At 29.5% G+C, this 10,200-nt stretch overlaps 1 protein-coding gene across 1 annotated transcript; it reads right to left on the bottom strand.

Moving 5' to 3' along the window:
* Positions 1-3,000: 3,000 nt before the first annotated feature.
* On the bottom strand, positions 3,001-10,115 carry LOC112755749 (FAD-linked sulfhydryl oxidase ERV1). The gene is made up of 7 exons (XM_025804037.3): positions 9,479-10,115; positions 6,916-7,145; positions 6,620-6,697; positions 5,732-5,779; positions 4,975-5,039; positions 3,900-3,977; positions 3,001-3,279 (listed from the first exon to the last, which is right to left on the bottom strand). The coding sequence occupies exons 2-7, from the start codon at positions 7,132-7,134 to the stop codon at positions 3,171-3,173; spliced, it is 597 nt and encodes a 198-aa protein (XP_025659822.1). The 5' UTR covers positions 7,135-7,145; positions 9,479-10,115; the 3' UTR covers positions 3,001-3,170.
* Between the last annotated feature and the right edge of the window lie 85 nt (positions 10,116-10,200).

Below are 10,200 nucleotides of genomic sequence, written 5' to 3'. Positions count from 1 at the left end.
TAAAATTTAAAATTAGAAATACAAAAAATTGACTTAAATTAGTTTAAATTGTAATTAACTCCTTAGATATTTTTAATAAAAAATTATTATTTATACACTAAATTCAATAATAAAACTCAATTATAATATATATATATTATTTAGTTCATTTTTAACGTATATTTTATATTATAATATATATTTTATATTAATTATATTAGATGTATATTAAAATTAGTTATTAAAATTAATTATTAATATAAAATATACATAAAAATATAAAATATATATTAGATATAAGTTAAATTATACATATATTTATAAACAAATATATAGTGCCTAATTTTAATACGTAAATAATATTTTTAATTTTATATTAATAGTTATTTTTTGTGACTGATTTTAGTATATATTTAGTAAGTTTAATTTTGATGCACTCACAGTGGAAAACATTTTACACAGTTAAGCAATCTTATCGGTTATTTGGATGACAATTTATGTAATCAATATGAAAGATAGTTACTTTTATTGATGTGACGTTATATAATTGGATACACGTGTAAAACCATTTTACACTAATAATGCATCAAAATTAAATTTTATATTTAGCATGGTTATTTTTTATTTTGTTAATTAAAAAATTATTTATGTATAAATTTAATAATAATAATTTTGTATGAATATTAGAAATATTTACAATATGAATAATATTATTAAATATTTTTTATTTTTAAGATTTTATAATTTTTGCAATCCAATAATTGAACTATTTTAGGATAAAGTATTTTTTTACTCGTAATTTTTTTAAAAATTTTTTTATATCCAGTTTGTATTAGTTTTATTTTTAATATTTAATTTGTATTAATTTAAAAATGTGATTAAAATATCTAAATATTATATATATGTTATACTCAAAAAGATTTTTAAAATTAATTTGATGTAAGTTTTTGTGAATATGATTATTTTTGTTTTATTCATAAATTCTTTTAAGATTACATTTGTAGTATCAATGATATTCTTTGTCAGTATTTAAATTTTTAAATATCGTTTTGATAGTTTAATCAACTTTAAAATTAAAAAGCATAAAAATTAATAATAATAATAATAATAATAATAATAATAATAATAATAATAATAATAATAATAATAATAATAATAATAATAATAATAATAATAATAATAAAATATAGTTTTGTAAATCAAAAGACTTTTACATTTACCTATTTTTACATTTTATCAGTTTTATAAAAATATTTAAATAAATACTTTAAAGATACACAAAATTTGAACTCTAAATTTATTTTGTCATTTTCTAAAAACATTTTTTTATCTCTAGAAAAGTAAGATCGTAAAAAAAAAAATTCACAATCACTAAATTAAAAATAAAAAGTTTCATTTCTTAATTAAACCCATAAAGTAGATCGTTAAAATCTAATCTTCTAAAACTTTTTGATGATAATTATCTAACATTTTTTATGATCTTTAAATTTTAAAAAATGATTATTTTTTTTAAATTACTTTAATTAATAATACTACTAACTTTTGAATATAAGTAGGAAACTTATATGAAATTTTTATTTGTATTATTTGAGCTCTCCTTAGATCTGACATAACGGTGAGGGGTGGAAAGGACTCTGGAGTAATCCAAAGCCAAAAACTGACAGCAAACTGACACATAAAGTTGACGTCAGAGAGCTTTGAACCGTTGGATTTGGGATGAGATTGTCGTGAACCGTAGATTGTGAGTACAGCTGGTTGGCTCATTTTGGAAAAGCGAATGATACACAGTATTGTGTAGTCAATTAGCGTGACATGTTCATGTCAGAAATTCACAGGGTAATCAGTGTGAGGCACAGAACAATTTTTTCCTTTTTAAGTTGCGAGAGTTTTATATATCTAATTGTTTTCTTTTTTCGGGGTTGCGAAAGGATTTTTTTTTTTTTTTATTGCCAATGAGTTATAGTTCAAATTGCATAGACTCTCCATACTCAATTAAGAGATTGTGGGTTCAAGTCACATATCTTTCCAAGTCACCAAAAAAAAAAGGATTTTTTATTTATTTTTTACTCTTTTGCAAGTTGTAAAAAGATTTTGTTTTCATTTTGCGAAAAGCATATTATCTTCCGTAATAACATCTGTGTGACAGTGCATCTTTTTCTTTTTTAGGTTGCAATAATTATTAGATTTTTATAGGTACGAAAAGCTAAAGCAATCCACATATGTATAAAGTATGAAAAATAAACAAAATCTATGTCCGAAATTTCATATAAATCATCAAGATAAGTATAACAGGAGAGAATCTTACTATTGCATATACAATTTTTTTGAGTGAACACCCAATTCATTTTCGATCCCGGTATATTTTTTCAAAGGACAATGTATCTCTGTTAGATTAAAAATGAACAAAATTAACATTGACCATGTTAGATTGAATAGGAATCGAATTGTCATGTTCACTTAAAATAAAACAATGTCGTTTCATGTTGAACCATCTCTTAAAATTTAATTTGAGACAATTGAACTCTAATCATTTCCAACATGGGTAGCTAGATCTTTATTTTCAATCTACTAATATCTTAGAGAAATAAATATTTATCAAAAAAAAATAAAAATAAAAATTAACTACTTAACATGGCTAGCATTTTAAAATAATTAAGAGACTTTTTTGTCTCAAAAATAAATAGACGAAAAACGATTTAATATTTGATTATAACGTTTTAATTTGGACGAATAGAGACCATTAGATGCTTAACTATTCCAACATGGCTAGCGTGACACTTAAGAGCCAACTCAATAAGCTATTGTGCCACATCACTAACTTTTATCACAAATAATGACAGAGGAGAATATCATAACATCTCATAATGACAAAAGTTATAGACTGATTTGTTCCTCTTTTTCTTTAGACACAAATCGCATTGTCTTTCAAAAAATTGACAAAAACTATGTTGGATGTTTATAAATCTTTTTTATCAAAAGGTCTAAATTTGATATAACATGTAAAAAAATCACTGAAAACAATTGGTAAAATAATAAATTGAGTAATTAATCATCGTTGAATTTATCCATCATTTATGAATTCCATTAATTTGATTTAAAAACGATTAAACTATTTCTTACTTTATGAACCTTTTCGGATGCATCAAAATGTAGCTGTCATTTCTAAATAAATAAATAATTCTGCGCTATATCTATCCAAAAATTGATGTACTTCCAATAACTTCACATGCTTTCTGCTCACAGTCCAGTTTACCCCACCTTGCATCAACTCGTTCACATGGAAAAACTGGTTTACCCAGGCTGTAGAATTATAAAAATAAAAAAATAAAAATCTAAAAGATGTTAATCCTATGAAAACTAAATGATGGCATCTACAAAATGATTTTTAGAAGTGAAAGACTTTTACTTTCTGTCATTATCACTTTTAGAAATGTCTTTCTGGCTACGGTCTATTCTTGAATCCCAATCTAACAGTTTAAGCTTGCAGGATGGTTGATATTTATTTATCACAATGTTGTTCGTGCTTCATTTACTCTAAATTCTAATTAACTCTAGCAGAACCAGATACAACCTTAGTTTGCTAAGTCTAAAACAGCAGCTACTTTTACGTAAACTGTGTCTTAACTCTTAAGTTGCTATATGAAAGCTAAGTGTAAAACACTTGCTCATAAAAGCGCTAATCCAGCGCTAAAGACCAACTCTGATAAACTTAAGCAGATAGGTAGAGATTCAAGAATAGCTTCAAATCTAGCTTAGAAGTTTTATTTTTTAACAAGAGAAACTTATTAATAAACAAAAAGTGGTTCTCCCATCTAAGAAAAGAAGATGTCTGAAGTGAAATGTGATTTAGGATATTTGTTAACCAAAATTTTGATTTGAGTCTAAATCAAACATTAAAAAGCATAGCAGATAGAACTCACCTTCTATTAACAACATTATGCACATGACATAACCACTGTGAAAACTCCGCGTGTGACCCGGCCTGTACCGGATTTGCTCTGCTCATGTAAATGAATGCTAAAGTAGTGAGATAAAATGTTCTTCTGAAACATATGCATATCAAATGGTTCATTTACCAAAGTGCGTTTTGGAATTTGGTCCATGAGAACAACTATTTGGAGAATTAGAGATGATAAAGGAAATATACACTAATCAAACAGTCTGATCATGAGCCAGATCAAATAACTTCGAGTATACTCCCAATTTCATCCCTGACCAAAACAACTTAAGACAAAGTTGCCCTTCGAGATTTAAAAATGACAATCCATCCCTCAATATTTGTAAAAGATGACAGGTTAGTCTTTTTGTAGAAAATCTATACTATAGAAGGGACAACTAGTAAGAAACTAGTTCGATAAGAAAATGGCGAGGGACAAATATGTCACTTTCAAATCTTTAAAGCTACTTTATCCGTCATATTTTTTATCAGGGATGAAATTGGATGTTTACTCCAATTTTTATGGAAGACGGTATGGTAAGCTACTTTACATGAATAGAATCAGTATGCAACTTAGGATTTAGAAGATATTTCACATGAATCTAGATATGCACCTATCCTCATGTACACTTGGATTTGCAAAGTATCCTACTACATTTTTTAAATGTTCCAAAGAAAACTTGTAGGAAAGCAAGGATAAAGTAAAATCAACTTTGCAGGTCAATCTAATACACTTGCTAGATTTTTTTTTTTAGTTTACTCGAGGCAATAAACTATTTTGAAAGGTGAAGCGAAGACAAGAAGTCTATCTTCAATGTTGACAAACAAAAATTGCACTCTAACGGTAAACCAAAATATTGAACTTTCATTAGATTTATTAACATCCATCATGAATTAATAATTTCAATCCAATTTGGTACTTTGCTCGTATTCATAATAACATATAATTTGTCAAAGTAAAAGTCAAAGAAAGAGAAGGAAAGGAAATAAAAACTAAGCCTCGCACACAATTGTAATCACTGAGGAGCAAGTGCTTGATAATGAGAAAGATAATATACCTGATAACTTCTTTAAAATGATCTGCACATTCCTTGCAAGGGTATAATCGAGTTAAGATCTGTACCTGTGATCCAAATCACATATGGTTACAACTTCGTCATACTCTGAAATCAACACAAAGCCCTACTAGCATATGAAATGGAAATGTTGACACAGTATATTAGATCCTCCATTTTTAATTAACTGTCAACTTCTAAAATTTTATTTTTGTACAAAAATTGTCAGCTTAGCAAATCAAAATAACATCAATTATTTTTTTCCAGTCATAACCCTAATTAATGAATGAGAGAGAACAAATTAGTGAAGTAATTAAAGAGAATAATTATTGATATCAAGGATAATTTTGTAAACACCGTAAAATTTTTGAAATTCCTATCATTTTCTTAATCCAAGTGAAAATTTAAAAGCACAAAGTTAATTAAGAATGGAGGGAGTATATGCTTTAGGACATAAAACAGAGTTTATATGAATTCAGACTATTTTCATATAGATCGCTTTTTATTTGACTATATAATCAAAAGTCTTAGTTTAAGGACAGAAAAACAAATAGAAACTTGAACATTTATACCACACGATGTTTGTCAGCATCATTTAGCCTTATCAACATTATAATCAGATCATGATGTTATTTTTTCTACAAGACTTCGTCCTATCATTTACAGCAAAGGCTAAAATACAACTATAGAATGCCCTGACTTCTAATTTAGATGAATTCTACCAGTTATTTCAAGGAATAAAGGAGGGAAATAAAATTACCAGGTCTTTTACATCCTTCTTTTGCTGTCTTGTAGGATTATCTGGATACTGAAAAGAGAATTAGATCATTCAGAACAATATATTTCAGATTATCTTTCATTTTGCTTTAATGGTTTGATAAGATGACAAGCCTTTATCTACCATATAAATCAGATAAAGATTAACCACCTTATTCTTTGTGAAACAATCTTCATGTACAAAATGCATACTATGGAAAAACTAATATTTTGCAATGCATTTGGTTTATAGAAATATTAGGAGTATGACATGGTTAAATGCAAACAAAAACAACAACAAAGACATAGCCTTATCTCACTAGCCTTATCCTGAATCATATATGTATTAAACCCATTTATACTTGAATCTCTTTTGATAATTTCTTTCAGTTTTTTTAACACAATTAAAAAAGAAAATGCAGAATAAAAATAAAAATCTAGATAAAAGTAACAGCAGGCAAAGAATCAAGAAACTGAAAGGCAGCAACACAAAAACTACCAATCTGTTGTCCTAGTTGTGGCAATTCAAAAAGCAAAATATTTAAAGATAGGCATTTCAATATGGATAGGAGAAGACCAGGAGAAGCAAACAAGAGAAAAAGCCCACAAAACTGTTTCTTTATGGTGGATAATATTGCCTACACCATAACCATCTAGTAATTACTCCCTAGGCTCTGCGATATCTATCACTATGGAAATTCAACACACTTGTAGTCACATTGTCGAATGGAGATAGTACGAAATGTGCCAAATCTTCCAACACAAGAAACAATTTGACACTTAAGTGATAGGCAAGTAGAATTTGGTGCACACCAAAACCAAAAACCTAAAAACTCTGATAGCTGAAACAAATTGGGGATCAATGTTATCAGTACAATTACAGTGACAAAACCTGGGCAGCAAGAGTGTGAAGAAAAGTCCAAGTGGCCCTTCCAAGATCTTCTTTAGACACTGGGGAAGCAAGCTTTGCCTTACAGAAAGAAAAAAAAAACAAATTAACAAGTAAATCACAGCTCTAAAATATACATATGAATAAAACGCATTTTTTCCCTCTTTTTTTGGGTCAGGAAAAAGGAAAATTACTTAAATTCCAGTAGAACAAAAAATTACATATTCTAATTTTCCAACCTAGAAGCTGAAAGAAACAACATTGAAAATTTAACATTGCTAGGCGTTGAAGACCGATACCTCGAGAGCCGAATCACGTAGTTGTACAGGATTACTAGTTTTTGCCAGTGGATTTTTGGAGGAGGAAGAGATGGAGAAAAGGGGAGGTCTAACAAAGGGTGAGGGTCCTGATGATTGAGGATGAGGATGAAGGCCTATGAGATTAGAGAGATGGCGTTGAACGAAATTGGAGACATGCTCAAAGTTATGAAAGAGAGCCTGCAGTGGATTCTCAGACATGTTACCTGAGACTAAAGTTGAATACAGAACCAAGAAAAGCAGTCAGAAAAGCAAACAACTTTACCAAACATTCAAAATTAACGATAATCACTAATCAGAATAAATGGTACTACCTGAAATAATTAACGGTATCGTTTTACAGAAGACAACCTACACATAGATACGATTTATAGAAGCTACAGCTACATAGACATATTCTAGCCTTGAGAAATGAGGCAGAGCAGTAAGAAGCTACAACCACATATGGGAGCGGCGAGACTGACGGATTGAGTGGAGGATGGTGAGTGGTGACTGACTTTGTCTGAGGCGGCTGGCAACGGTTGAAAGGTGACTGTTGCGAGAGAGGAAGTGAGGGTTTCTACTTGCTAGATAGACAATGCCGAGAGGCGAGTGTGAGGGAGAGAGGAAGACAGTTAGGGCCTTAGGGGTGCCTTTGTATTTGAATATCAGATACAAAGCCACTGGAAACTCGGGGTGGAAGTGCGCCGAGCTACCGTCGGAGTTCGTGGCTCGGCTCATTTTATTAAAAGGGTTAGATTTAAATTTTTTGTAAAATTTATTAATTAAAAAATTAAATTATAGATAAAAAAGGCTATTAAATTTATTGGACCAATTTATTAAAGTATTTTTTATAAGAATAAATTACTCTTGGTTTATATTTTTAACTATTTATTTATATTAAACACAACAAAACTTAAAAAAATTCATTTAAGCAAGTGTTGAGAGTCCTGTTTTGTATATATAATAATCTAGGCCAACGATAAATTTTTAAATGGAGCTCAGATCTGCGACGAATTAGTCCTTAATTTGTCGGATTAAAAAATACTGTGAATAACCTAAAAAAATTAAGATTAGTTAATAAAAAATGAAAATAAAAAATATTTAAAACTCTAAATATAAGTTCACCAAAGAATTTTAAGGACTTTTTAAAAAATAAATTAAAATAAAAAAGTAATAAAAAATAAATTAAAATTTCAATTATTATATTAAATAAACGTCAAATTAAGAATTAAATTGACAAAATTAAAACCAAGGTTCTGAAAATCAAACCGATTATTGAATCACTCTAATCACTGATTTACTGGTTTATTAGTCCAACCAGTTTAACCGTGGTCTAACCGAAAAAATCGTTTTATAATAAATAACAAATAAATTATTAATAAACATCCTAAAACATAATTATAGCCTAATATAAACTTTAAAATATCTTCCAAATTTAAAACACACCAAAATCTAATATAACCTTTGATCTTATCAATTAATAACAATTTATCACTCATTCATCATTATATCCCCGTTACAAGAAATAAAAAAAATTCATTGAATTAATCAAACCAATAATAAATATTCAATCATCTACTTATCTAATTAATTGAGTTAATTTAATTCATATATTCTTTTATTGAATTAAAAACAAATTCAATTATGATAATTTTCATCAATACTAAGAATCAAATACTAAACTTACAGCAACAAATTCAACTTACTAATAATTTTTAACACCAAATTCAACTATCCTAATTTTCATCAACAAAAAATTTAGCTCTAAAGATAATTTACAATAATAAAAAATTTAGCCAAGTGATTCTTTCAGTAAGACAACAACAAATTCAAGGTCCACTAATGATAATTAGCAACAAATTCAACTCTATTGATAATTTCCATCAACCAACAAATTAGCTCAATGATATTTTCAACAATAAATTCAACTTACAGCAAGGTTGATTATCATTGAACTCATCAAAATAGTCATCATTGAATTAACCAATTTATTCTTTCCCTGATAAAAGACTGATTACATTGAACAAATCAGCATCATTTAACAAAACATAGTAATATTTTCAGTACACAGTATACCAATCACAATTTTAACAAAAATTAACAAACTTTTTCAAAGATTAACAAGGATTATCACTCAAGTAAATCCTCTTTTAGAAAACTTGAAAGTTGAAACCAAAAAATGATAGTCTAGCATAATGCTACTCAATGTAGTTAGACTGTTACAGAAGTCATAAAGTTTAGCAAATCATTATATCAGAAGGCACATCTTTAGACATGTACAATTCTCAGCAACAAAGTTCCAAGCAGTGAACAAATAGAAACCCAAAATGCACTATCCTTCTCTAATTTACTCTTTTTTTTTCTGGAATACCAAAAACGCTCCCGGCTTAATCCTCACCCCCTCTCTCTCACGCTCTCCTCTTCACAGATTAATTAACAATTATTCAACCCATAACAAGTTAATACATTATTCAACAATTATTATTCAACAATTATTGTCTAAAAAAATAAAACCTAGAACTAGAAGCATAAAACAGAGGGGGAACTGGTGAACAGAACTGACCTGTGGAACCGAGCTGAGGCCGGCGACGGTGGAACAGAGGTGCGCGACGGAGGCAGGAGGCGAGCCCGGCGATGGTGCTTCCAGAGCTAAAACGACGACGATGGTGGAGAGCTGCACGACCGCGACTGTAATCTTCGAAGCTCCAACTTGCGACGGCGACGGGAGCGGTCCAGTGGCTGGACGGAGGTGACGGAGACAGCTCGCCGGCGTTGACAGGAAGGACGAGCTCGAGGGTGAAGGGAGGGAGACAGCTACGCCGTTGCTGAGTTAGGGTTCCAGGTTTGGGTGGTTGGGTAATGGCGTAATGCACTAATGCTTGGGGAGTTGGGGAAATGGGGGTTCAGTGCATCCAAACAGCGGCGTTTTGATAAATTCTCAAAAATCAGCCGGTTTACAGTTCGGTTCGACCGACCGATTCTCGGCTGGTTTGGTAGTCCAACGGCGGTTTTTTATTCTTGCGATTTTGGTTACCCAGTTACAGCTGATCTTCAAAACCACTGCAAACTCAACCAAAAACATTCCTTCGCTGTTAAGTTTCCTTGTCCAGCACCACCATCTTTTCTTTTCTAAATAATAAGAGAGTAATTTTTTTAATTTAAATAATTTACGCTTTACTCATTAGAAAATGACAATCTGTATTTTATTTTTTTTCATGCATAACCCTTTTATAAGAATCTTCGACAAAAAATAATAGAAAATGCTTATATGTGAAATTAATTTGT

The sequence above is a fragment of the Arachis hypogaea genome, chromosome 6 (assembly GCF_003086295.3).
Source record: "Arachis hypogaea cultivar Tifrunner chromosome 6, arahy.Tifrunner.gnm2.J5K5, whole genome shotgun sequence".
Lineage (NCBI taxonomy): Eukaryota > Viridiplantae > Streptophyta > Magnoliopsida > Fabales > Fabaceae > Arachis > Arachis hypogaea.
The sequence above is the reverse complement of the archived record's forward strand: the minus strand, read 5'-3'. Positions and strand labels throughout refer to the sequence as shown.

Bases quoted from the DNA above. Each gene is read 5' to 3' on its own strand.
- LOC112755749 (XM_025804037.3), bottom strand. From the start codon at position 7,134: ATGTCTGAGAATCCACTGCAGGCTCTCTTTCATAACTTTGAGCATGTC. The intron at 5,040-5,731 runs GTAATTTTATTT...TTTGGATCACAG, and splicing joins AGAAGGATGTAAAAGACCTG to GTACAGATCTTAACTCGATT. The intron at 3,280-3,899 runs GTGAGTTCTATC...ATAATTCTACAG, and splicing joins CATAATGTTGTTAATAGAAG to CCTGGGTAAACCAGTTTTTC.